We start from the raw sequence: 25,626 nt of genomic DNA on the forward strand, positions 1-25,626 counted from the left end.
TTTTTGGATTTTTAAAAAAATAATTAATAACGGATGGTTGAAACCATGGATGCCGAATACATGGGTATGAAGGGCCAACTGTACAGTCGTGTCATTAGATTTGAAGCAACCACTTTAATAACAGAAATTAGAGATAAAGAATATCATGGAACATATGCTGTACCCCCTCTGAAAGATGAAAATCTAGCCAGCTTGATTTTAAATTTAGTTGGTATTTCACCTAGCTATTTCAGCACAAAATGTTCCTACAAAATATGCCACATTTGACAAAGCAAATGGAGATTATAGCACAAGAATTAATACACTGATTTCAAAAACGAGTCTAGTGTGGTCAACCAAGCATTATTAGATCACAACTCCCAGCAGTTTTAGACAGTAGATCCAGTGGTGAGGATTGATGGGTGTTGAAGCCCAACAGCAAGTGGAAGGCCATATTTTGCCTACCACTACTTTACTTGTTGGACCCGAAAAATGCAAGTGGAAGGCAATGGCCCCACAAAAGAAGCACATGCATAAGATTTCTCACAGTGCTATAACATAGGCTTTTCTGCAGCAGTGCTCGTATCTATGCCTGTGCAAAGGGTTATGTAAATTGCCTCACTCACTCTAAAATGTAGCTTTGCTTTCTCTATACAATATTCTACTGGAGAGAAGCACAGCTTAGTGGTCACATGCAGTTCTTGATTGTCCCAGATGTGGCCCCAACTCAATTATCCAACATTTTACTTTCTTGCCATTTTATACCGCACTTTATTGTCCATTCAACTGTGAAATTTCCTTTTCCCATTTCGTAACACTCTGCATTTCGCCTGGGATCTACGAATTAGTCTCCTGTTTTTAACACTGTATCCTGCTTGTTGATCTTAATGATTTTTTTTATTGATGTTGGTGTTTTTTACTGGGATAATTGTTTTATTGCTTTGTTACTGTTATTTGTTTGTTTTATCGGGCCAGGCCCCATGTAAGCCGCCCCGAGTCCCTTCGGGGAGATGGGGCGGGGTATAAAAATAAAGTTATTATTATTATTATTATTATTATTATTATTATTATTATTATTATTATTATTATTATTATTATAGTTCCAACATTGTTATTACTGGCCCTGGGACAGAGATCTTGCTCGAGATTGTGATAAAGGGAGTTCAAGCTAGTGGCAAAAACCCATACTCAGAGATAGCAATCTTTAGCAAGGATGCTGGGACTCTAACACTAAGAGTATGCTGGGACTCTAACAGTAACATTGTCCATAAAGATAGTTAGAGAAGAGGTGAAAGCCTACTACATTTACATACATATGCTTTGGGTCCAACCTATCTATGAGACCACATCTCCTTCTATGAACCAGCACGGGCATTGCGGTCTGCTGGGGAGGCCCTTCTCTCGGTCCCACCACAGTCTCAAATACAGTCTCAAATACGGGAGAGAGGGCCTTCTCGGTGGTGGTGCTCCGGCTCTGGAATGCCCTCGCTAGAGAGATCAGGCTAGCCCCTTCACTTCAAGCCTTCCGTTTCTGCTTAAAAACATGGCTCTTTAAGCAAGCCTTTGATCTTACATAGCTTTTTAAGGATTAGTCCCAGGACTTACTGTGGGCATCACGTCGACACTGAGCTATGTCAATTGAAACAACTTGTTTTTATACACAGCTATGACTGCATTTTAGGAATTTTAATGCTTTACATTGAAATTATGCATGTCTGTGGTTTTTAGCATTTCAGCAGACACAGCATGACTGCTAACTCTACCTGCACATACACCAACTTACATGGCCAATCTCTTTAGAGATGGAAGCAGGAGGTGCTTATATAGGCATGTATCTTGCCTGTCATTTCAGATCTATTTATTATCTATATGTAGCATTTTGCTGTATTTTGTTGGCCGCCCCAAGTCCCTTCGGGGAGATGGTGGCAGGGAAGAAATAAAATTTATTATTATTATGGAGCCCCCGTGGCCTAGGGGATAAAAGCCTTGTGACTTGAAGGTTGGGTTGCTGACCTGAAGGCTGCCAGGTTCGAATCCCACCCAGGGAGAGCACGAATGAGCTTCCTCTATCAGCTCCAACTCCATGCAGGGACATGAGAGAAGCCTCCCACAAGGATGGTAAAAACATCAAAACATCCGGGCGTCCCCTGGGCAACGTCCTTGCAGACGGCCAATTCTCTCACTCCAGAAGCAACTCAGGTTGCTCCTGACACAAAAAAAAGTTATTATTATTATTTGAAACACAACAAGTCCACAGCAGACATTCTGCTAGCTGTTGTATTGGATCACACGTCGGACACTTCCCAAGTGTCTAGGACTGTGTGATGTATTTATTTATTTATTTATTTATTTATTTACAACATTTATATCCCACCCTTCTCACCCGAAGGGACTCAGGGCGGCGTACAAATTGGCAACAATTCAATGCCTGCACATAATTAAAACAGCAATGAAAATCCAATAAAACAATTAAAACAATAGAAAAATATAAAACATATGATTAAAATCCATTCCTCCAAAATCCTCGTGCTGTAGCCATAAATCAGTCCAGGGTCGTCTTTTATCATTTAATCTTTGAAAGCCTGGGCACATAGCCATGTTTTCAGGGCTTTTCTAAAACTTTTCTAAAAGGGTTGGGGCGTGCCATATTTCTCTGGGGAGGGTGTTCCACAGCCGGGGAGCCACCACCGAGAAGGCCCTGTCCCTCATCCCCACCAGCCGTGCCTGTGAGGCAGGCGGGACCGAGAGCAGGGCCTCTCCAGATGACCTTAGGGATCTTTCTGGCTCACAGGAGGAGATACGTTCGAACAAGTAGATTGGGCCAGAACCGTTTAGGGCTTTATAGGTCAAGACCAGCACTTTGAATTGGGCTCGGTAGCATATCGGCAGCCAGTGGAGCTGGCTTAACAAGGGGGTGGTATGCTCCCTGTAAGCTGCCCCAGTTATTAATCTGGCTGCCGCCCGTTGTACTAGTTGGAGCTTCCAGGCCGTCTTCAAAGGCAACCCCACGTAGAGAGCGTTGCAGTAGTCCAAACGAGCTGTAACCAGAGCGTGGACCACCATGGACAAGTCAGACCTCCCAAGGAATGGGCGCAGCTGACGCACAAGTCTTAGTTGTGCGAAGGCTCCCCTGGCCACCGCCGAGACCTGGGGCTCCAGGCTCAGCGATGAGTCCAGGAGGACCCCCAGACTGCGAACCTGTGTCTTCAGGGGGAGTGCGACCCCGTCCAGCACAGGCTGTAACCCTATTCCCTGTTCGGCCCTACGACTGACCAGGAGGACCTCTGTCTTGTCTGGATTCAGTTTCAATTTGTTCACCCTCATCCAGTCCGACACAGCAGCCAGACACCGGTTCAGGACCTGGACAGCCTCCTTAGTGACAGGTGGGAAGGAGTGACAGAGCTGGACATCATCTGCTGACACCGGACCCCGAAACTCCGGATGATCTCTCCCAGTGGCTTCATGTAGATGTTGAACAACATGGGGGACAGTACTGAACCCTGCGGGACCCCACAAGTCAATGGTTGTGGGGCCGAGCAGGTGTCCCCCAATGACACCATCTGGGACCGACCCTCCAGGAAGGACCGGAGCCACTGCAGAACAGTACCTCCAAGACCCATCCCAGCGAGGCGTCCCAGAAGGATACCGTGATCGACGGTATCGAAGGCCGCTGAGAGGTCCAGCAGAACCAGCAGGGACACACTCCCCCTGTCCAGTTCTGGGCGTAGATCATCGACTAAGGCGACCAAGGCTGTCTCGGTACCATGCCCCGGCCTGAAGCCAGACTGTGCCGGATCCAGAAAATCGGTATCTACCAAGAATGCCTGGAGTTGTGCGGCCACCACACGTTCCATGACCTTGCCCAAAAAGGGGAGATTGGAAATAGGCCGAAAGTTCTCCAATTGAGTGGGGTCCAGTGATGGCTTCTTCAACAGCGGTTTGATCACAGCCAATTTCAGGCTCGCTGGAAATATGCCTTCCCGAAGGGAAGCATTCACCACCACCTTCACCCACTCGGCCAATCCCCCTCTGGCTTCTATCACCAGCCAGGATGGGCAGGGGTCTAGGATGCATGTGGTAGCCCTCACCTCTCCAAGCACCTTGTCCACGTCCTCAGGCTGAACCAATTGAAATGAATCCATCAAAATAGGACAAGCAGGTGCTCGTGTTACATCCTCGGAGACTGCCGTTAATATGGTGTCAAAGCCAGAACGGATCAAAGCGACTTTGTCCGCAAAGAACCGAGCAAATGCTTCACAGCGGGCTGCCGAGTTGTCAGGGATCCCGTCTTGAGGGACGGGATATAACAAACCTCTGACAACTCGGAACAGCTCCGCCGGACGGTTCTTTGCCGACGCAATATTAGCTGCAAAGAAAACGTTCTTTACAGCATCTATTGCCGCGGCATATGCCCTAAGATAGGAACACAGCCGTGTTCGGTTTGGCCCGCTTGGCTCCGAACGCCACACGCCCTCTAATTCCCTCTTCTTTCGCTTCATCGCTGCCAACTCCTCAGTAAACCAAGGATATGGTTTAGCTCGGGTACTCGAGAGGGGACGTTCTGGAGCGATCGTGTCTATTGCCCTAGCCGCCTCCTTGTTCCAGAGGGTGACCAGAGCATCGACAGAATCACCAGCCGAGGTGGCGGGGAATTCCCCAAGAGCCGTCAGGAATCCATCCGGATCCATAAGCCTCCTGGGGCGGACCATTTTAGGTCCTCCACCCCTGCGGAGGTTGGGGGGTGCAGTGAGTCTAAACCTGATCAGGTGATGGTCGGTCCATGGCAACGGAGCGATGGTGAGCTCCTCCACACCGCCACCTTCCTCCCATCCCTGGCAGAAAACCAAGTCAAGTGTGTGCCCCGCTCTGTGGGTAGGGCCAGATACTAATTGGGACAGCCCCATGGTTGCCATGGCGGCCATGAAGTCCTGAGCTGCACCGGAGGGAGTGGCCTCGGCATGGATATTGAAGTCCCCCAGCACAATGAGCCGTTGGGACTCCAAAGCCAGGCCTGAGACCACCCCAGCTAGCTCAGGCAGGGAGACTGTAGTGCAGCGGGGTGGTCGGTACACTAGCAGAAGCCCTAAACTGTCCCGGCTCCCTACCCTCAGATGAGCACACTCAAACAAGGTAGACTGCGGGATGAGGCACCTGGTCAGGGGGATGGACTCCTTATAGACCACTGCAACCCCTCCTCCCCTCCCTCCAGATCTTGGTTGGTGCTGCACGGTATATCCTGGTGGACAAAGCTGGGTAAGGTTAACTCCCCCAGCCTCGTCCAACCAGGTCTCAGTTATGCATGCCAGGTCTGCCCGCTCATCCAGAATGAGATCCTGGATGATTGCAGCTTTACCGTTGACAGACCTGGCGTTCAGCAGCACCACCTTCAGATCGGAGGGTCCGCCAACCTGGGCACCCAACTTTACTATGTCAGGAGGTCGTTTTAGATCTACAAGCACTCTATTTCTCACTCTAGGCCGAATTAAGTTATGCCTCCCTTTCCCGTATCTCCCCCTCCCCTGGATAACTTCGATGGGGGCCCCCCAGCTGCTAAATGCACACCCTCTCCCTACATGGTCTACCATAGTGGTAGACTCACTTTCACATCCGAGGATCATATTACCGCTGCTTCCTACTCCTACCTCCTTGAGGGTTATATTGATGTTCTGATTGGAAGCAGTAGTATACTAAGCGTAAGGAGATAGGATGTTAATTTCTTTACCCCAACCCCTATAAAAGTGCTCCAGTGCTTCAGTGTTGTTTGTATTATCTGTGGATGGTAATTGCACTGGCCCAATAGCCTCTAACCACTGCCCTCCTTCCCACCCTCCTATTAGCCTCCCTGACCCTTAATTAATACCCTAGCTACTAACACACCTTGATCACTACAGATGTTGACTGTGGTTATAACGACCACAGTGCCAAAGTGCTATAGTGCTTAATTCAAGTCCAAAGGAGGGTCCAGCAATAGGTATTTGATGTTATCATAATAAATATTTGATGTAATATAGGTGGTAAGCGGTTTAGTTCATAAAGTGCAGTGCAGCAGTTCACTTCTACTGGAAAGTGCTTATTGGTGTCCCTTCTACACTTAAAAGTGCTTTAATGACGACAACACTGTCCCCCCAAAGTGTTTGACAAACTTCTGGTTTTTAAAGTGCTCAGCAGGCAGCAGCTCAATAGGACAGAAGCTATACAAAGTTCTTCCCCCTCTGTTCTTATTCATTCCAAGGTGAAGTGAGGGAGGGAGTGAGGCTGCAGAGCTGTAGCCAAAGGCAGGATGGTCCCTTAAAGTAAGCTCCACTGCCCTCTTCCTCCAAGTTGTTTCTGGAGTTTGCGAAGTTCCCCTCCGTTCTTATCAACTCACCGGCGTGGAGTGTGGGAGGGAGGCTGCAGAGCTGTAGCCAAAGGCAGGATGGTCCCTTAAAGTAAGCTCCACTGCCCTTTTCCTCCAAGTTGTTTCTGGAGTTTGCGAAGTTCCCCTCCGTTCTTATCAACTCACCGGCGTGGAGTGTGGGAGGGAGGCTGCAGAGCTGTAGCCAAAGGCAGGATGGTCCCTTAAAGTAAGCTCCACTGCCCTCTTCCTCCAAGTTGTTTCTGGAGTTTGCGAAGTTCCCCTCCGTTCTTATCAACTCACCGGCGTGGAGTGCGGGAGGGAGGCTGCAGATGCGTGCAGATCCCAGTAAGGCGGCCTTCTGCAGCTGGCAGGTGGTAATTTTGTCAGCGCCAATTGTGTTTAAGTGCAGGCCAAGGTCTTTAGGCACTGCACCCAGTGTGCCGATCACCACTGGGACCACCTTGACTGGCTTGTGCCAGAGTCTTTGCAATTTGATCTTTAAATCCTTATATCGTGTCAGCTTTCCCAGTTGTTTTTCTTCAATCCTGCTGTCCCCTGGGATTGCAACATCGACAATCCATACTTTGTTTTTTAACACGATCGTGAGGTCAGGAGTATTGTGCTCCAAAACTCTGTCTGTCTGAATGCAAATCAAATCAAATCAAATCACGTTTTATTGATTAGCCCATCGGCCATATCAAAAGATTTAGAACATAGACATACATACAACATACAACCTGCAGTAAAAAAGAAGTTTAAATAAACAAGCTGTTAACAAGATCCCATTCAGGTCAAATATCTGCATCACCTCCACAGTTTACCCCGATTGATTCCAAATATGCAATTCTCAGCTATGTTGCTTTGAATAGGAAAAGGGCTGTTTTGTGTGTTATTTTAGGATTCTGGCCGGCCAACAAAGATGAAGTTTTAATATGTGGGTCCCAGTGTGTTTTGTGAATAATGTATGGTCCGAGGCATTGGTCTCTCTCTTTCTTATACAATTCACAGCTGAACAGTACATGTGCGATATCCTCCACCTCAGATACTCCACAAATACAAAATCGTTAATTGTATGGAAGTCTGTCTGAATTCGGAAGTCCCAGAGTTTCCGGCTTGTGATCCTACCAGTTCTTTGTCGCAGGCAGATGGTATTTGTGGCACAAGTTCCAATGAATCATCTGAGCAACGGTATTATGCCTCTGCTTATAGTCTGTCTGTGCGATCTTTTTTCAGCAGCTGAGAATGTGATCTATTGTTTCATCTGCTTCCTTGCAAAGTCTACATTTGGGATCTGTCATCGACTTTTCAATTTTTATTATTATTATTATTATTATTATTATTATTATTTATTCACACAAACACATACACAGCATTGATTGCTAGATTTCAGTTGTCAGAGAATAAAACTTCCACAGACAACCCTGTCCAGTGTGTATAGTAGGTAGGACATCAAGTGTATGTGGGCATTTGCTATATTTGATCCCAGTTAATGCCAGCATGGTCTAGTGATTTGAGTGCTGGACTACAACTCCAGAGATCAAAATTCAATTCTCCATTTGGCCATGAAAACCCACTTGATGACCCTGGACAAGTCACACACTCTCAGCCCCAGATAACTCCATGATAGGCCACCTTATGGTCACAGTAAGTTGGAAACAACTTGAAGGCACAAAGCAATAAAATTGACAGTTGTACACCTCAAGATCAAAAAGGTTGTATGAATCCAAATATTAAAAACCATTAATACAGTGAACTGCAACCTAGAATTTATAAATGAGCTGTTAAAACTGTTTCCTGTTTTGGTTCAATTCCATTGCTTCCATAATACCAATTCAGGCCTATGCAGGCCATAAGAACTGATTAATATAAAGCACCGCATCATAGACACAGGTCTACTTCAATGGTTCTTTCTCAACAAGCAGGGTCCCCCCCCCCCCTTCCCTCTTTCTCTTACTTCTCACTGAATAAAGAAGGCAAGAGCATCTGGTTCACTATTGTGACAATTATTTTTCTATCAAATAAAAGTCATCATGTCAAAGTATTATGCTAACATTAAATCTCCTAGTCTACCCAAGAATGTGCAGTGGCCCATATGGAACTCATTGTGAAACCATCTCCATAGTCTACAGCTCAGTAGCATCTCCTTCTATAGAAAAATATATGCAGTCTAGGCTCAGATGAGCTGCTGATGCTGAATATAAGCCAGAGCAATGGCTAAAGACAACACTGTCGGCAAGTCATTACCTATGAGTCACAAAAAGACCCAAACTGGCAATAGCTGTTGTTTTCAAGGGAATCATCAGTAGCAAGTATCTGGGAAGATGACACATCCATCCATGTCACAATACAGTGATGAACAAGACCGCATTGCCTTCTCTTTCACTGCAAGAGGATATGAGTCAGTCCACTGAAATACCAATTCAACACAGCAGACGCAGCATGACTGCTAACTCTACCTGCACATACACCAACTTACATGGCCAATCTCTTTAGAGATGGAAGTATGAGGTGCTTATATGGGCATGTGTTTTGCCTGTCACTGCCGTCACATCTCCAGCAAACCAAAGACTGCTTTTCAAAAATTGGAAAGGGGAAAGAGGCTGAAATTCATAACCATCAGAATCTGAAAGCACAATAGCTCAGAATTCTCTCCTAAAATGCTATGTTTGAATGAAAAAATACTAACACCACTTTGACTAACTGCTTTGAAGAGTATTTTTAATTTTTGTTTTAGTAACTGGCAAAATCATGCTTTCAGAAGATCCTCCATGCTAGGAATGTATATGTTTGTCTAGTTCACTCTTCCACGTGAGCATAAACTACTGTGCTTTCACCCAATTGAGAGAAAAATGTGACTTTTGCATATCTTTTCATTGATTTTTCACATTAGAGAATTTTGTGTGTGTGAAAATTCCACAAAAGTACAAAACAAAAATTATATTGCTATGACAATTTTATAAACCAGCAGTCTGATGATACAGCAGCATGTTTTTCCAATCTCAAACTCCCTAAGATTGGATAAAATCTGATTTCTTGTACAAGAGAACTCCACAATCATTCATAAGCTATTGCAAAACAGATCTTACAACAAGTAGCTGATCTCAGAGGCAGGACATGTGAGAGGACCAATAATGATGGTGTGGGGCAACCTTATACAGGAGAAGAAAACCTTGTCCTTTAGGCATTTATAGAACAAACAAATCCAGCATCTTGAACCAACAGCTAATGCAATTGGTTCTAGATCAACAACTACGTATGAAACAAATACCAGTTTACAATCTTTATGGTTTCCAAACACATTCCAAAGGCAGCCTCAGATAAAGTGTATTATGGTAATCTAAATGAGATTGCCTCTGGTGGCACAATGTATTAAAGCACTGAGCTGCTGAACTTGCGGACCAAAAGGTGCCAGGTTCAAATCCCGGGAGCGGAATGAGCGCCCATTGTTAGCCCCAGCTCCTGCCAACCTCGCAGTTCGAAAACATGCAAATGTGAGTAGATCAATAGGTACCGCTCCAGCGGGAAGGTAATGGCGCTCCATGCAGTCATGCCAGCCACACAACCTTGGAGGTGTCTACGGACAATGCCGGCTCTTCGGCATAGATATTGAGATGAGCACCAACCCCCAGAGTCAGACATGACTGGACTTAACGTCAGGGGAAAAGCTTTACCTTTTTAAATGAGAGGTAATTAAAGCATGAACCCTGGTTTAAAGTACGTTTATAACATGATGCCAAATTTTACTATTTACAAATTGCAAAATGTCTTGAAGGACCTGGTCTTGCAAAGATTAATAAATATATATTCTTCCCAGTGGCAGGCTAAAATATTTTTATTCACACAGTTTTTAAAAGAACAGGCATGGAGATACTACATTGTTTTAGCTGAACTGTTCTAAATAGCATTTTAATTGTATTTTAACAGGATTGTTTTAATAATTGTAATGTAATTCTGTTTGAACATTTACCTTGTCTATGCTTTTAATTTCATTTTTTATGTTGTGGGCACTTTGGGTCTCAATCTTGAGGTAAAAAGAAGGATGATGATGACAATGGTGATAGAAATAACAATTATTCACCCCAAACATAGTCACAGATCCTATGTAAAATGACTCAGATTGGGAGAAACTGATAAACCCATTTGAAAATAATGGATCTCTTCTTACTTTCTCTTTTTTCGGTTGACCATGAGCTGCAGTGGAAGAGAGTTCATGCTATTGGTTGTGGCATGGCCTGAAAGACCAGCTGTTCAATCATAAAATATAATTATTCTCAGGGTCATTCTTACCATGAGTTGACATGAAGATGTTGAGTTTGGGAAGCTGATTCCAGGGGAGGCATCATTTTCCTGCCTCCAATCTTCTTCTCTGCGTTCCTGCATGGAGGGAGGGGTGTCATTGTAACATTTTGCTTGGGTAGCTAACAATATCAAAAGCAAGCACTATCAAGTTCACAGGCAATAGTTTATATTCTTGGTAGTTGGCAAAACAACACAAGATTGCAAGCAGAAAGAAGGAACATATTTCCACTTATGGTGGACATGTGAAAAGGCAAAAAAAATGGAAAACAATACATAAGGAGATTCAGAAGATCCTAAAGACTGCTATACCATGGAAACGGGAAACATTTCTACTAGGAATACATGAAATAAAGATGGAAAAAAACACAGACAAACTGCTATTCTTACTGACAACAGCCGCAAGACTGTGTTATGCTAAGTTATGGAAAATCAAGATATACCTGATGAAGAAACCTGGATTACAAAAATTTTAGAAATCAGAAATATGGATAGGCTCACCTTTCTCATGACTAAGAATAAAGGAATGAAAATAAAGGAAACCAACTGGAAACAAGTAAATGAATATCTCATGTTAAAGAATAAAAAAATGTTGATATGAAAAAAACTATTCGTAAAAACAAAATTATGAACAAAAACAAAGGGGAAGAAAGAAGAAAGGGAGAAAAGAACAAGAATAGAAAAGAAAAATAGAAAAGGAACAGACTTCTGGAAGATACCAGGAAGTTAAAACAATCAATCATCTTTCTCTGTAACATCGTTTCTCTATCCTGATAATTTTTAACCTATGTTTATACAGTAGAGTCTCACTTATCCTAGCTAAATGGGCCGGCAGAAGCTTGGATAAGCAAATATCTTGGATAATAAGGAGGGATTAAGGAAAAGCCTATTAAACATCAAATTAGGTTATGATTTTACAAATTAAGCACCAAAACATCATGTTATACAACAAATTTGACAGAAAAAGTAGTTCAATACGCCGTAATGTTATGTTGTAATTACTCTATTTACAAGTTTAGCACCAAAATATCACGATATATTGAAAACATTGACAACAAAAATGGCTTGGATAATCCAGAGGCTTGGATAAGCGAGACTCTACTGTATTTTCATTTCATCTTTGCCTACGCTATACATATATATTATATATTTTCGTTTTTTCTCTTCTTTTCTCTACTGCAATTAAGTAATTATAACAATAACAAAAATTTTAATTAGTTTTTTCCAGTATATATACAATTTAGTATATGTAATACACATAGTAAAATACTCTAACTTGCAGTCTTAAATCTGCTCTATTTGTGTCCCTTTTTTCATATCTATATATTAACCCTTCTTTGTCTTTTTTCCTTTCTTCTTCTCTCTTTTCTTCTTTTTCTTTTCTCTATTACTATTGTATTATTATTGTATTATAAAATAAATCTTAATAAAAAGTATTTTAAAAAAAACAACAACACAAGATTGCAAATGAACAACGGCACTGCATGACTATTTCAGCTTTACAGGATAATCAGGACTGTTCCATCTCGAATGTCTATTCCAGGGTGTGGACACTACTTAGACACAAAGTTGTGTCTATGGTGCCTTTCTCTGTGGGCACAAATAACTAAACAATACTATATTTGGATACAAAATTATGGTGTCTCATGGCTTCCACAGTAATGAATCAGCTCCAGGCTTATGAATGAATTTTACAGGAGCTATCCAAAGTGCTGAACCTAGCCTCCAAAATAGATTCTATTTTGTGGATAACTCCATTAAGCCCACAGAAGGTTCACTGCTCCACATGCATGGAAGCCTCCATTCACCACTTCCAGTGACACTAAATCACAGCTTCACATTTCCAAACTCTTCCCAACTTTTTCCTCTTTCAGGAGAGGCATGTTTTAAGTTAACCTCATTTGAGCCATATACCTGAATTCAAAACAGTGGTTGTGATTACAACCATCTGAAATAAACTGATTCCATGAAATGATAGTTTCATTGACAGATGTGTTGTATTAACTTTTTAACCTTTTAGAATAGTTCTCAAGATTACTCTAAAACACTGGAACAAACTGTAGTTTTAATAAATCACAGTTAAGATTACCCAGTTTATCTAGGTTCAGGGCTTCATCTAAAATGGAAGTGAAAGCTTCTGGCAGAAGTATATGTGAGTCTGCAGCTTTCTCTAACTTATTTTCATAACATTAAGTCATGATTTAGTTTTATGTGGAAATAATAATAATAATAATAATAATAATAATAATAAAAAAACTTTATTTATACCCCGCCACCATCTCCCCGTGGGGACTCGGGGCGGCTCACAACATTACAAAAGTAACAGCGCAAATACATTAAACAATATACACAGTTTAAAACACAAGAAGATGATAAAACAGAAGTTAAAACAAAGGTTTATACAACAGTAATAATATCAAACAACCACCAATGCAAATCCGTCAACTTCACTTGCAACTTCAAATGCACTTATTACCATGCCAGGAAATCATAATTTTAATTTTAAAAATCTACAAATGTCTAACCCTTGTGGAATATGTTTGGGAAATGTGTAGATCATACCACCTATCAGAAATGAGTCTGATCAACTTTTTGAAAGTTGCCCTTTCAGTCACCAGCAAAACCAGTATATAACACATGAGAAACAAAAAAACAACAACCCAGTAGTAAATTGTGAGAACTATAGAGGGGAGTGTGACTCCTGCATTTGACTGTTAAAACAAATGTATACCGTCTGTTTCTGACACAGACTTTGCACTGACTTCTAGCAACAAGAAATTGTGATTTCAGCATTGAGCAAACAATGCTGTATGACTGCAGGATACACCAGCATTTGAGAAATTTGGGGAGGGAGGGGGTTCAGCCTTATAATAATAAAGGAGATTTGCACTTTACATATGGGCCAACCTTATACTGCTGTTTCAGCAATATATATATATACACACACACACACACACACACACACACACACACATACACACACACACACACACACACACACACACACATATCTACATGCCTCCCCTGGGCCCATACAAGCACTTGTCTGTTCTCTCTATGATGAAAGTAAGCCACTTGTGAGCACCTCTGGATTTGGTCAGTTGGCCAAAGATAAATTCATCTAACAAAAGCATGGTCTAGGAACCATTTTACTAGCTTCTCTACAATAATATCATGTGGGACCTTGCTGGAAGGCCCTCCTGAAATCAAAGTATACATACTCAGCATTCCTTTTATCTAAAAAACTTGAGACTCTGTTAGAAAAAGAATGCCATTTGTAGATTTCTGGCAACTTCATCAAATTCATAGTGTTTTCTATGTCAAAGAGTATTAAGAGCTGGCTTACCAGTTCTTTCCTTTGAAATAAAGCCTACAGCACCTAGTGTTTGCTGGTGGTCTCCCACAGAAAAACTAAGCAACCAGCTAAAATGTCCATCTTCAGTAGATTCTCGCTTATTCAACCTTTGCTCATCCAATGTTCTGTATTATCCAACCCAGTCTGCCCCCTGCCCGGATCCCTAGCTGTTTTTCTAGGCAGCAATTCTATCTTGATTTATAGTCAATTCTTTAGTAGTCAATGTTTTTGTAGTCAATGTTTTCAATGCGTTGTGATGTTTTGGTGCTAAATTCATAAATACAGTAATTATTACATAACGTAGTATTGAACTACTTTTTCTGTCAATTTGTTGTAAAACATAATGTCTTTGTGCTTAATTTGTAAAATCATAATGTAATTTGACATTTAATAGGCTTTTCCTTTATCCCTCATTATCCAACATTTTCACTTAGCCAATGCTCTGCTGGCCCGTTTATGTTGGATATGCGAGACTATGCTATATTCCCACTTTTGTCCCTGTTTGAGACTGGGGAGAAAAAAGCAGCTGCATGAATTTTTGAAAAACCAATTTCTCAACCACCACCACCACACTGGTGGTACAGTGTGTTAAAGCACTGAGCTGCTTAACTTGCGGACCAAAAGGTGCCAGGTTCAAATCCTGGGAGCGGAATGAGCACCCGCTGTTAGCCCCAGCTCCTGCCAACATAGCAGTTCAAAAACATGCAAATGTGAGTAGATCAATAGGTACCGCTCTGGCGGGAAGGTAACGGTGCTCCATGCAGTCATGCCAGCCACATGACCTTGGAGGTGTCTATGGACAATGCCGGCTCTTTGGCTTAGAAATGGAGATGAGCACCAACCCCCAGAGTCGGGCACGACTGGACATAACGTCAGGGGGAAACCTTTTTACCTACACAAAAATTCTTATTTTTTTCTTTTTCTCTCCCTTACAGTCTCAAATACTTCTGCCCCTTTGCTAACTTATTGGGTCCCTTGCAGAAACTCAGTAAACACCCAGCAGTTGAAAGCTTCAGAGTCCCTTGAAAAGATGCACCAGTATCTGGTGCAGAGTACAGGAAGATGCTCTAGAAGCAAAGAAAAGCATCCTTTTGTCAAAATTGTCTCTGCCCACTTGTTTGCTTAAAACTTTAAATCTTGGAAATAACTAAACTATCATACACTAATCATGAATTCAAATAAGTAGTTTGGATAATTCCCAATCCTGACAAGCAAGAAACGGTTTCCCAAAAATCCCAACAGAACTAGATATAGGGTAATGAACCAACTGGGAAATGTGACAACTGTTGGCTCTTTAGCACTGCCTGTCATTTTATTAATTCATAACATAATTCCGGAATTAAGTTAATCTTAAAATTCCTGCGCAAAGTCAATTAGGTTAAAGTGAAATTTAATTAAATTGCAGCTTTCTGTTAGAATAATTTCCAGTTTAGTTGATGCTAACTAAATAGTTCCTTCCTATATCTGGAAATACCACATGCTTCTTATGCCACTGCCGCATTTTATGTGGTGGGTGCTAAAGCAACCATGAGGTAGACAAGAAAGGAGTACGTTTTGTATCAGAGGCCAGCAATGCATCACATTCAGATATCTTTTAAGATTTTGGGGGCAAAAGGGATTTGATATGACCAATGGCTAAACTGAACGTCATTCCATGAAGAGAGGAAGGTATCAGTGCTTCCTTGGTAGCTGGACTCCACAGCCATTTCTCAACCCAGACATTTAAAAAGTCCAGAAGTAGTGCCATGGCAGAAAGACTAGAGGGGATCAGTTCTTTTAGACTTTTCCAGAATTGACAAGATCTTACAATTTGCCCCTCCGTTCACAGAAGGGCAGGATTCTTTTTTTGGTGCAGCCATGCAGTCATGCCGGCCACATGACCTTGGAGGTGACTACGAACAACGCCGGCTCTTTGGCTTAGAAATGGAGATGAGCACTAACCCCCAGAGTCGGTCACAACTGGACTTAACGTTAGGGGAAAACCTTTACCTTTATTCCTTGGTGAATTCCCCATCCTGCTTAAGTTTCCAAATTCAGATAAGATCTGGTCCCTTCAAGGTAGTTAAGGATCAGCTGTTACTTGCTACATCCCAATAAGTAGTCAGGATGTCCCAGAGCCAGAAAACACAGGGCTCTTTATAAGTTTCAGTCTGAGGCCCCATCTACACTACAGTTTGAAACTGCATTATATGATCAGTGTAGACTCATATGATGTAGTTCGATACAGTTAAACTGCATTATATGAGCCTACACTAACCATATCATACAGCTTCAAAGTGAATTATATGGGCTGGGGCCAAAGTTAGAAACAAATTTTATGATGAACCACTATGGAAAGGAACAACGCATACACATACAGTAAATGATACCAATCACAATAGCATTTAACATTTCACAGCATTCCAGGGACTTCAATTAAATTCTAAAAAGAAACACCAGGGTTAAACATTTATTATCATGCCCATTTGAAAGGATGTTCATCAAGTGATGGCTGGAAATGGATAAATGCTGGAAAGGTATCCCGCTACACAGCAAAACATTGCTGCGATTGCACTTCTTTGTAAACGTAGGCCTCTTGGGAGGCTTTGCAGAATCTTCACTGACCCATTAGAAGCCTTGGCTATTAAGCTGAAAGGATTTCCCCCAAGGGAACTCTCATAGATACACACAGAGAACACAAACTTGTTCTGGGAATCTTAGGTTGGTTCTTTTTCTTAAAGAGCAACTCCTGCTGCTTGGGGGCCCCAACTCTTTTTTCATAGATTCCCAAATCCCTAGACCTCTCCCCCCAAAATTAAACATCTGGGTTTAATATGATCAAACTATTGCAAGAATAGACTGAAAGTGTTTTGCTAGTGCAAGAGCAAAATCCAGGACCCAGGGCAACTACATCCCCTTCCCAGGTTAAGTGTTTTAAATGTACAAACTTTTCTGCTTGAAATAATAGCTAGCTAAGTAATAAAGGAGCCCCGGTGGCGAAGTGCATTAAAGCACTGAGCTGGAGACCGAAAGGTCGCAGGTTCAAACCCCGGGAGCGGCATGAGCGGCCATTGTTAGCTCCAGCTCCTGCCAACCTAGCAGTTCAAAAACATGCCAATGTGAGTAGATCAATAGGTACTGTTCCGGCGGGAAGGTAACGGCACTCCATGCAGTCATGACCTTGGAGGTGTCTACGGACAACGCCGGCTCTTCGGCTTGGGAATGGAGATGAGCACCAACCCCCAGAGTCAGACATGACTGGACTTAATGTCAGGGGAAACCTTTACCTTTTTAAGTAATAAACTGCAACTGACTGCCCAGATTAGTCCTTCTTTTGCCTTTTTCCTGCTGAATGAAGGGTCCTGTCTTTGTCATTTTTACGCACAGGTTGACTATATCAAGGTAGGCCAATGCCATGGCAAATCTATGCCAGGTTCCAAGCCTGCTGTCTACCTCTGGGTCTATTGAGCCAGTGATCCAAACCTGAAGCTGAAGTCTCCTGTCAACTCTTTTCTTTGGAACAGGGAAAAAATTGCTTGGATTAAGGCCAAGTCTAAGCAACATCAAGGAAAAATTGTTGTTAACTGCCACTTGCTAGGTAAGCCTTAAAATACAAGAGGTTATTCTCCCTACCAAGCTGAGAGCTGGTGTGGTAGAGTGCTTTGAGTGTTGAACTAGTACTCTGGAAACCAAGATTCAAATTGCCATTCAGCCATGGAAACCCATTGGGTGACCTTAATGATTGTCTTCAAGTCACCAGTTGACTTATGACAGTGGTTCTCAACCTGTAGGTCCCCAGATGCTTTGGCCCACAACTCCTAGAAATCCCAGCCAGTTTATCAGCTATTAGGATTTCTGGGAGTTGAAGGCCAAAACATCTGGGGACCCACAGGCTGAGAACCACTGGCCTATAGGGAAGGCAAATCTCTTCCTGAAGAAACCATGATCAGTTTAGTAGCCCACCTAGTGTTGGGCAAGTCACTATCTCTCATCTCAGAGGAAGGAAAAGGCAAGCTCCCTCCAAATGAATCTTGCCAAAAAATGCCCATATGCTGGAAACCGCTTGAAGGCACACAACCAGAAACTTTATAAGGTTCATCCATTGAGAGGGAAACGAGTAGAAGGACCACCATGATCATGGGGATTCAAAGAGATACAGTTTTACAAAACGCAATGAGAAATATCAAACTGGGGTTTGTGTGAATTTGAGTGTATTTGCTGCTCAATTAAAACAGCTGTATATGGATGCATATGGTGATTCATCTCAACCTCCTTTTCAAGGGATGTATTTATTTATTTACTAGTTTACTTATTTACATTTTTATCCCACCTTTTCTTTAAGGAATTGGCAAAGAACATGGCTCTCCTCTTCCCTAATAAATGCTAAAAATTAATGAAACGCTTTGTGTCATTAAAACCATTAAACACTAAAATATTAAAATACCACACCTATCCAAAATCCCAATTATACTGTCCCCAAAAGCCTGCCTCAGTTCACAAATCCCTAATTGCAGAGGAACATTTTCACCTACTGACAAAAGGTAAGCAGAAACATGGCCATCCTGGGCTGGATCTACACTGCCCTATATCCCAGGATGTGATCCCAGATTATCTGCTTTGAACTAGATCAGGGGTCCCCAAACTAAGGCCCGGGGGCCGGATGTGGCCCTCCAAGATCATTTACCTGGCCCCCACCCTCAGTTTTATAATATAATATTTTATTTCATTTTTAATAATATAATATATTATATAAAGGTAAAGGTTTCCCCTGACGTTAAGTCCAGTCAGGTCTGACTCTGGGGGTTGATGCTCATCTCAATTTCTAAGCCGAAGAGCCGGCATTATCCGTAGACACCTCCAAGGTCATGTGGCCATAAGCATGACTGCATGGAGCGCCGTTACCTTCCTGCCGGAGCGGTACCTATTGATCTACTCACACTGGCATGTTTTTGAACTGCTAGGTTGGCAGAAGCTGGGGCTAACAGCGCTCCCCGGGTTTGAACCTGGGACCTTTCGGTCTCCAGCTCAGTGCTTTAACGCACTTCGCCACCAGGGCTATAATATAATATATTATATATACATATAATATTGATAATAATATTATAATGTTATACAATATAATACTAATAATAATACCATATAATAATATTAATTATATGTTATTTATTACATATAATATTACAGTATAGTAGTATAATTCAGTATAGTAATATATAATGCTAATATTGTGCTATGCTAATAATATATTGTATGTACATACAGCTGCTCTGAGTCCCCTCCGGGGTGAGAAGGGCGGGATATAAATGTAATAAATAAATGTAGTAAATGAATAAATAAATAATTTTAGACTTAGGCTTACCCAAAGTCTGAAATGACTTGAAGGCACACAACAACAACAATCCTAATTAACTTGACTATCTCATTGGCCAGAAGCAGACTCACAATTCCCATTGAAATCCTGATAAGTTTATGTTGGTTAAAATTGTTTTCATTTTTAAATATTGTATTGGTCTTTCATTGTTGTTGTTGTTTTGCACTACAAATAAGACATGTGCAGTGTGCATAGGAATTTGTTCTTTTTTTTTTTTTTCAAATGATAATTTGGCCCCTCCACAGTCTGAAGGATTGTGGACCGGCCCTCTGCTTTAAAAGTTTGAGGACCCCTGAACTAGATTATATGAGTCTACACTGCCAGATAATCTGGGATAAGTGGATAATTTGGGATCAGATCCTGGGATATAGGACATTGTAGATCCAGTCCTGGTTTCTCTAGGGAGGAAGTTCTAGTCTGGAGCAGCCACTCCAAGAATGATTCTCCCAAAGTGAGTCTAAGGGCGGAGCGAAGAGTTGAAAGTAGATCTCCCTGAGTCACTCTGCCTACAATGCCATTGGCGAGCCCCCGTAATCCATGGTAGTATACAAGGTCTCTAGAATCCCTAACACATTCCTACACACTTCCACAATGTTGGTGTTACACAAAGTAAAGCTTCACACCTTCCAGGCAACTAGTGAGTGTCTTTTTGAATCCTTCCATGATAGATCTTAGTAATTTTATTTGTGCCACTGCACCAAAAAAGCATGCAAAGTATGAGCCTTTCTCTTCTGTTGCTAACCCCTTCCTATAAACTGCGCCAACTGCTTGGGGTTGCTAGGCTGCTTTCATCATGACTGTTTCTCCTCAGAAAAGACATCTTCCTTACCCTTTGGTTGCAGCTGCGTATGCCTGGAATTATATTTATTCTCACGGAGCTGCCTTAGGAGTTTGGGTTGTTATACAAGGAACAGGGAAATGTGTTGCTAGATTGAAACTCTTGTTATCTCAGAGTATGAGGTCCCTTCTACAAAGCCCTATATCCCATAATTGATACCAGATTATCTCCTTATCCCAGATTATATGGCCGTGGAGATTCATATAATCCAGTTCAAAGCAGTCACTCTGGGAACAGATCCTGGGATATAGGGCAGTGTAGATCCACCCTACACTGGTGGGACCCCTGGTAGCACAGTGTGTTAAAGCGCTGAGCTGCTGAACTTGCGGACCAAAAGGTCCCAGGTTCAAATCCCAGGAGCGGATTGCCCCAGCTTCTGTCAATCCCCACTGTTAGCCCCAGCTTCTGTTAATCCCCACTGTTAGCCCCAGCTTCTGTCAATCCTCAGAGGTTGTGAGCTATGGAGAAACTAAGCAAGGAAGGTTTATATATATCTGTGGAAAGTCCAGGGTGAGAGAAGAACTCTTTGTCAGCTGGAGGCCAGTGTGAATGTTGTAGTTAATCACCTCAATTAGCATTGAATAGCTTCATCTCCTCCTGCCAACCTAACAGTTCGAAAACATGCAAATGTGAGTAGATCAATAGGTACCGCTCCGGCGGGAAGGTAATGGCGCTCCATGCAGTCATGCCGGCCACAAGACCTTGGAGGTGTCTACAGACAACGCCGGCTCTTTGGCTTAGAAATGGAGATGAGCACCAACCCCCAGAGTCGGTCACGACTGGACTTAATGTCAAGTGAAACCTTTACCTTTACCTTTAGATCCACCCTAAGTTATCTAGGGATGATGAGAGTTGGAGACCAATTAAATGTAGAGATATTATTTATGTTAAAATTAATATATCATTTGTAATGATTTTTTTAAAAAGCCAAAATCTGGAGGACATGCACTATTTCACTGCATTGCACTCTTGGAGAATTGTTGGGAAAGTGGGTAATACTGCACATAGCAGTAACCCTTCCAACCCCTTTTTCACATTGTTTTTCAAATCAACCAGAAAACAGGGCATATGCAGTTTGACCCCAGCATCCACAGTCAGCCATAGCTGACCAATATATCCTTTCTGGGCAATTTCTAGTTTCTCCTCTGTGGCTTTATGGTATTATTGAGCCAGTAGTCCTTCACTTCAAGGGTGTTTGCTGCTATCCATGGTTTCGCACATCCACATGAAATCTGGAAATATATTCTCCATGAGTGCCAAAGGTCACATCATCAGGATTTAAAATTTACTATGAGGCAGATCCATTAATCACTGATTGTGTAAGCCAGGCCACTATCCTTTTGGTACGAGGGTTATCCAGAAAGTACATTTTGTTTTGGAATTAAAAATGAACAAAGTATAGGAGAAAACGTTTACCATATGCAGTTGAAAGCCATACCCAAATACCACATCTTACGTAGTCGCCATTCAAATCTAGGCACTTATCATAGCGATAAATGAGCTTGGAAACTCCTTCCCCACTAAATTCTGCCACCTCCGTTGTCAACCCTTCCCCTCCCGCAGCTGCGCAGCGTCGCCAAAACGCTGCATTGCCAGCCACGGCCCCATTGTTGGAAACAAGTGGTTGGCAATGGAGGCGGCAGAATTTAGTGGGGAATGAGTTTCCAAGCTCATTTATCGCTATGATAAGTGCCTAGATTTGAATGGCGACTACGTAAGATATGGTATTTCGGTGTGGCTTTCAACTGCATATGGTAAATGTTTTCTCCTATACATTGTTCATTTTTAATTCCAAAATGTAATGTACTTTCTGGATAGCCCTCGTATTTCTTCCAAGGTTAAGAGCTATATCTCTTCTTGTCTTGTTCTCAGAAAACCCTGATAAACTTTAGAAAATGTTGCTACTAAGATCACAACTAATTTTTTTACAACACATAATTTTTTCATTCCATGTCCATAGCCTAACTGAAGCAAGACTGAAGGCACCAGTTGGAATCCTGTTGGATATAAATGTGTACCCATAGAATTATGTACTTGTGACTGTTTCATATTCAAAATCGGGAAGTAACAGCCTGTAATGAAAGGACCAAGGTATTGACATCTCTGGCCCCTCTCCTGTTCCGATATCAGCCAGCAAGCCAATGCCTTAAATCAAGAAATAGCTTCCTGAGATCTACAGAGATAATCGTAGGAACACCTCAGCAAGCCAGGGTCCAAAAGTGGCAGGTTAAAACCTGGAACCTCAATCAGTGGCTGAGACCGGATGAGAAACTCTCCCTGGGCACACAGAAGACTGGGCAACTTGGAAGGTGATGAACAGACTGTGCTCTGGCACCACAAGGTGCAGAGCCAATCTTTGCAAATGGGGCTACAAAGTAGAGTCGACAAAATGCGAGTGTGGAGAAGAGCAAACCACAGACAATGCAACCGGAGCCCTGCCACATGCACAATGGAGGACCTTCTCACAGTGACACCAGAGGCACTCCAAGTGGCCAGCTTCTGATCAAAGGAAATCTAGTATAATGAGTTTTTAACCATGTTTGTGGTTTTTCTATACATTATAACTATATTCTCAATTTGCTTCTGACATGGTAAATAAATAAATAATTAAATAAATTCAAAATCCCTACTTAGCCCCTAGTTCATGGCGTGTGAAAATCCTCCAATTTTCACTTACTGGGAAGTAGCCACTGAAATCAACAGGAGCCTGTTCCCTTGTCAATTGGAAAACAGATTGCTGATTGTCCAACCTACTTCCTTGCATGACTAGCCTCTGATGCAAGTGGGAATTGTGACTGGGCCTGCTGTACTAGAGATCATTCACAGGAGGGAGTGGGTGGGAATATCAGATGCCTGCTTCCTAAGCTAGAAAGAAATGTCCCCCACTTCATTGATCACAATGGCTGCTTCCCAGTAAATGGAAATTGGGGAGTCTTGGATCCATTGAGTAGCACTACAAAGCTGATGCATTCCCATCTCCCCAACAGGATTCTAGTCATGCCTGCTTTTCTTCCTTCTTTCTACTTTCTCTCTTTGGAATTTTTTAAATAAAGGAGAAAAAAGAAAGCAGGAAAAGAAAACAGGGTAAAGAATCAATTAATCCATTAACTAATCATTTTGTAAACATTTTGTATCATACCTTCCTCCCAAGAATTGAACTCAAAGTGGCTTAGAGAATACAAGAAATAAAAGTAAAACCATGCCTAGCTACAACATACACAAAGTTACGATTAAAATAAAATTAAACTGCCCACAGAATTAAAACCATAATTTTAACTACAGTTACAAGAACATGCACAGTGTGTTAAAGCGCTGAGCTGCTGAACTTGCAGACCAAAAGGTCCCAGGTTCAAATCCCAGGAGCGGAATGAGCGCCCGCTGTTAGCCCCAGCTCCTGCCAACCTATCAGTTCGAAAACATGCCAATGTGAGTAGATCAATAGGTACCGCTCCGGCCGGAAGGTAACGGTGCTCCATGCAGTCATGCCAGCCACATGACCTTGGAGGTGTCTACGGACAACGCCGGCTCTTCGACTTAGAAATGGAGATGAGCACCAACCCCCAGAGTCGGTCACGACTGGACTTAACATCAGGGGAAAGCCTTTACCTTTTACAAGAACATGAGTGAGGCCCATGCAGATGAATATACGTTGATATTGAAGAAGATTCATATTTTTCAGGTAAGGTTTCAGATTTCTTGGCTGGGAGGCTATAAACTCCTATTAGCATAATAATACAGCAATTTATTTTTCAAAATCGAAAGGCTAAGCTTTAGCCTGATTTTAGCTTGAAAACAAAGGAGTCTGGAGTTCTGGGTAGGAAAAATACTCCAAATAAAAGATAATTATTGGAAACCTTTCTTCCCTTCTGTCAAAAGTGTGGCTTTCCCTGTTCCAGTGTTCAGAGCTGGCACTGAAACCCTCAACCTCAACAATAATTCATGCCTGCCTATTAACATGGAGTTATTAAAATTTGCTCTCCTCCCTGCAAGTCTTAAGTCCACAGAGTAAAGAGAATCTCAGTAGAGTTTTTAATGCAGACAAGAAGTGGATTAGATCCCCGATAGTCTTTCCATCATCAGAGGAACAGATGGGGCTGCCACAGAGCCTTGTAATTCAAAGGCATAGCCATGCTAGTTTGGAATATCAATATGCAAAGGGAGCTTTGTAGCACCTTAAAGACTAACTCAAAGAAAAAAGTTGGTGGCATGAGTCCATAGAACACAGTAGGTCTACTTCCTTAGATGCATGAAGTGCCTAACACAGAACTTTATACCACAGACCAGATTGTGTGTGAGAATAGCCACATAAATGTAAGACTTGTACATATGGTGATGAGGTGAAAGTTCAGTTTTAATTATGGTCACTGGGGGACAAAGGAAGGAGAAAGACGTTGCTTGATGCCAGGGTGTGTAGATGATCATATAATAAAAATAATAACTTTATTCTTATACCCCGCCACCGTCTCCCAAATTGGACTTGGGGAGGCTTACATATGGGACAAAATGCCCATAGACAAAATACAAACAATAATCATACAAACAAAAACAAAAAGGTAAAGGTAAAGGTTTTCCCCTGACGTTCAGTCCAGTCGTGACTGACTCTGGGGGTTGGTGCTCATCTCCATTTCTAAGCCGAAGAGCCGCCGTTGTCCGTAGACACCTCCAAGGTCATGTGGCCGGCATGACTGCATGGAGCGCTGTTACCTTCCTGCCGGAGCGGTACCTATTGATTTACTCACATTTGCATGTTTTCGAACTACTAGGTTGGCAGGAGCTGGGGCTAACAGCGGGTGCTCATTCCGCTCCTGGGATTTGAACCTGGGACCTTTCGGTCTGCAAGTTCAGCAGCTCAGTGCTTTAACACACTGTGCCACCACCAGGGCAAAAACAAAAACAAGGTTAAAATAAAAACATCGTTAAAAATAACAAAACAGTAAAAGACAAAAAGGCCCTCTCTCTTGTTCCCACCAAATTCACCTGCAGAGAGAAGGGCCTCTCCTGATGATCTCAGGGCTTGAGTAGGTTGGTAGGAGGAGATATGGTCCCTCAGGTAGGCTGGTCCCGAACCATTTACAGCTCTGTAGGCTAAGGCCAGCACCTTGAATTACAACCCAGGGTTCATCTATATTGCAGAATCAATGTAGTTTGACAATGCTATGGAATCGTGGCTGTTTTAGTTTGGTGAGACACCAGCACTCTTTGGCAGAGAAGGTTAAGACCTTGTAAAACTACAAGCCCAGTGATTCCACAGCACTGGATCATGACAATTAAAGTGATGACAAACTGCACTGATTATACAGTGTGGATGCACACCATAAAAAGTCTTCTAAGTCAAATACTTCTTTCCCCTGCTTTCTCTGGAACATGGCCCCATGTGTGAGGAATAGGGAAGGGTCAAGTGGCTGTACAGACAGAGACAGAAGTCCACAGCCCTCTTATTGCCTGCTCTCTGCTTTGCCCAACCAATTAAT

At 42.5% G+C, this 25,626-nt stretch overlaps 1 protein-coding gene across 6 annotated transcripts in view; it reads right to left on the bottom strand.

Moving 5' to 3' along the window:
- Positions 1 to 25,626, bottom strand: part of slc4a10 (solute carrier family 4 member 10) — a 251,477-nt gene that overhangs the window by 192,889 nt on the left and 32,962 nt on the right. For 5 of the 6 annotated variants that reach the window (XM_008118989.3, XM_008118986.3, XM_008118988.3 and 2 more), the window contains exon 2: positions 10,604 to 10,690. The exons of the other annotated variant lie outside the window; for it this stretch is intronic. In XM_008118989.3, coding sequence (XP_008117196.2) covers positions 10,604 to 10,690 — 87 coding nt within the window. The remainder of the gene's footprint in view (positions 1 to 10,603; positions 10,691 to 25,626) is intronic. 6 annotated transcript variants of the gene reach the window in all.

The sequence above is a fragment of the Anolis carolinensis genome, chromosome 1 (genome assembly GCF_035594765.1).
Source record: "Anolis carolinensis isolate JA03-04 chromosome 1, rAnoCar3.1.pri, whole genome shotgun sequence".
Taxonomy (NCBI): Eukaryota; Metazoa; Chordata; class Lepidosauria; order Squamata; family Dactyloidae; genus Anolis; species Anolis carolinensis.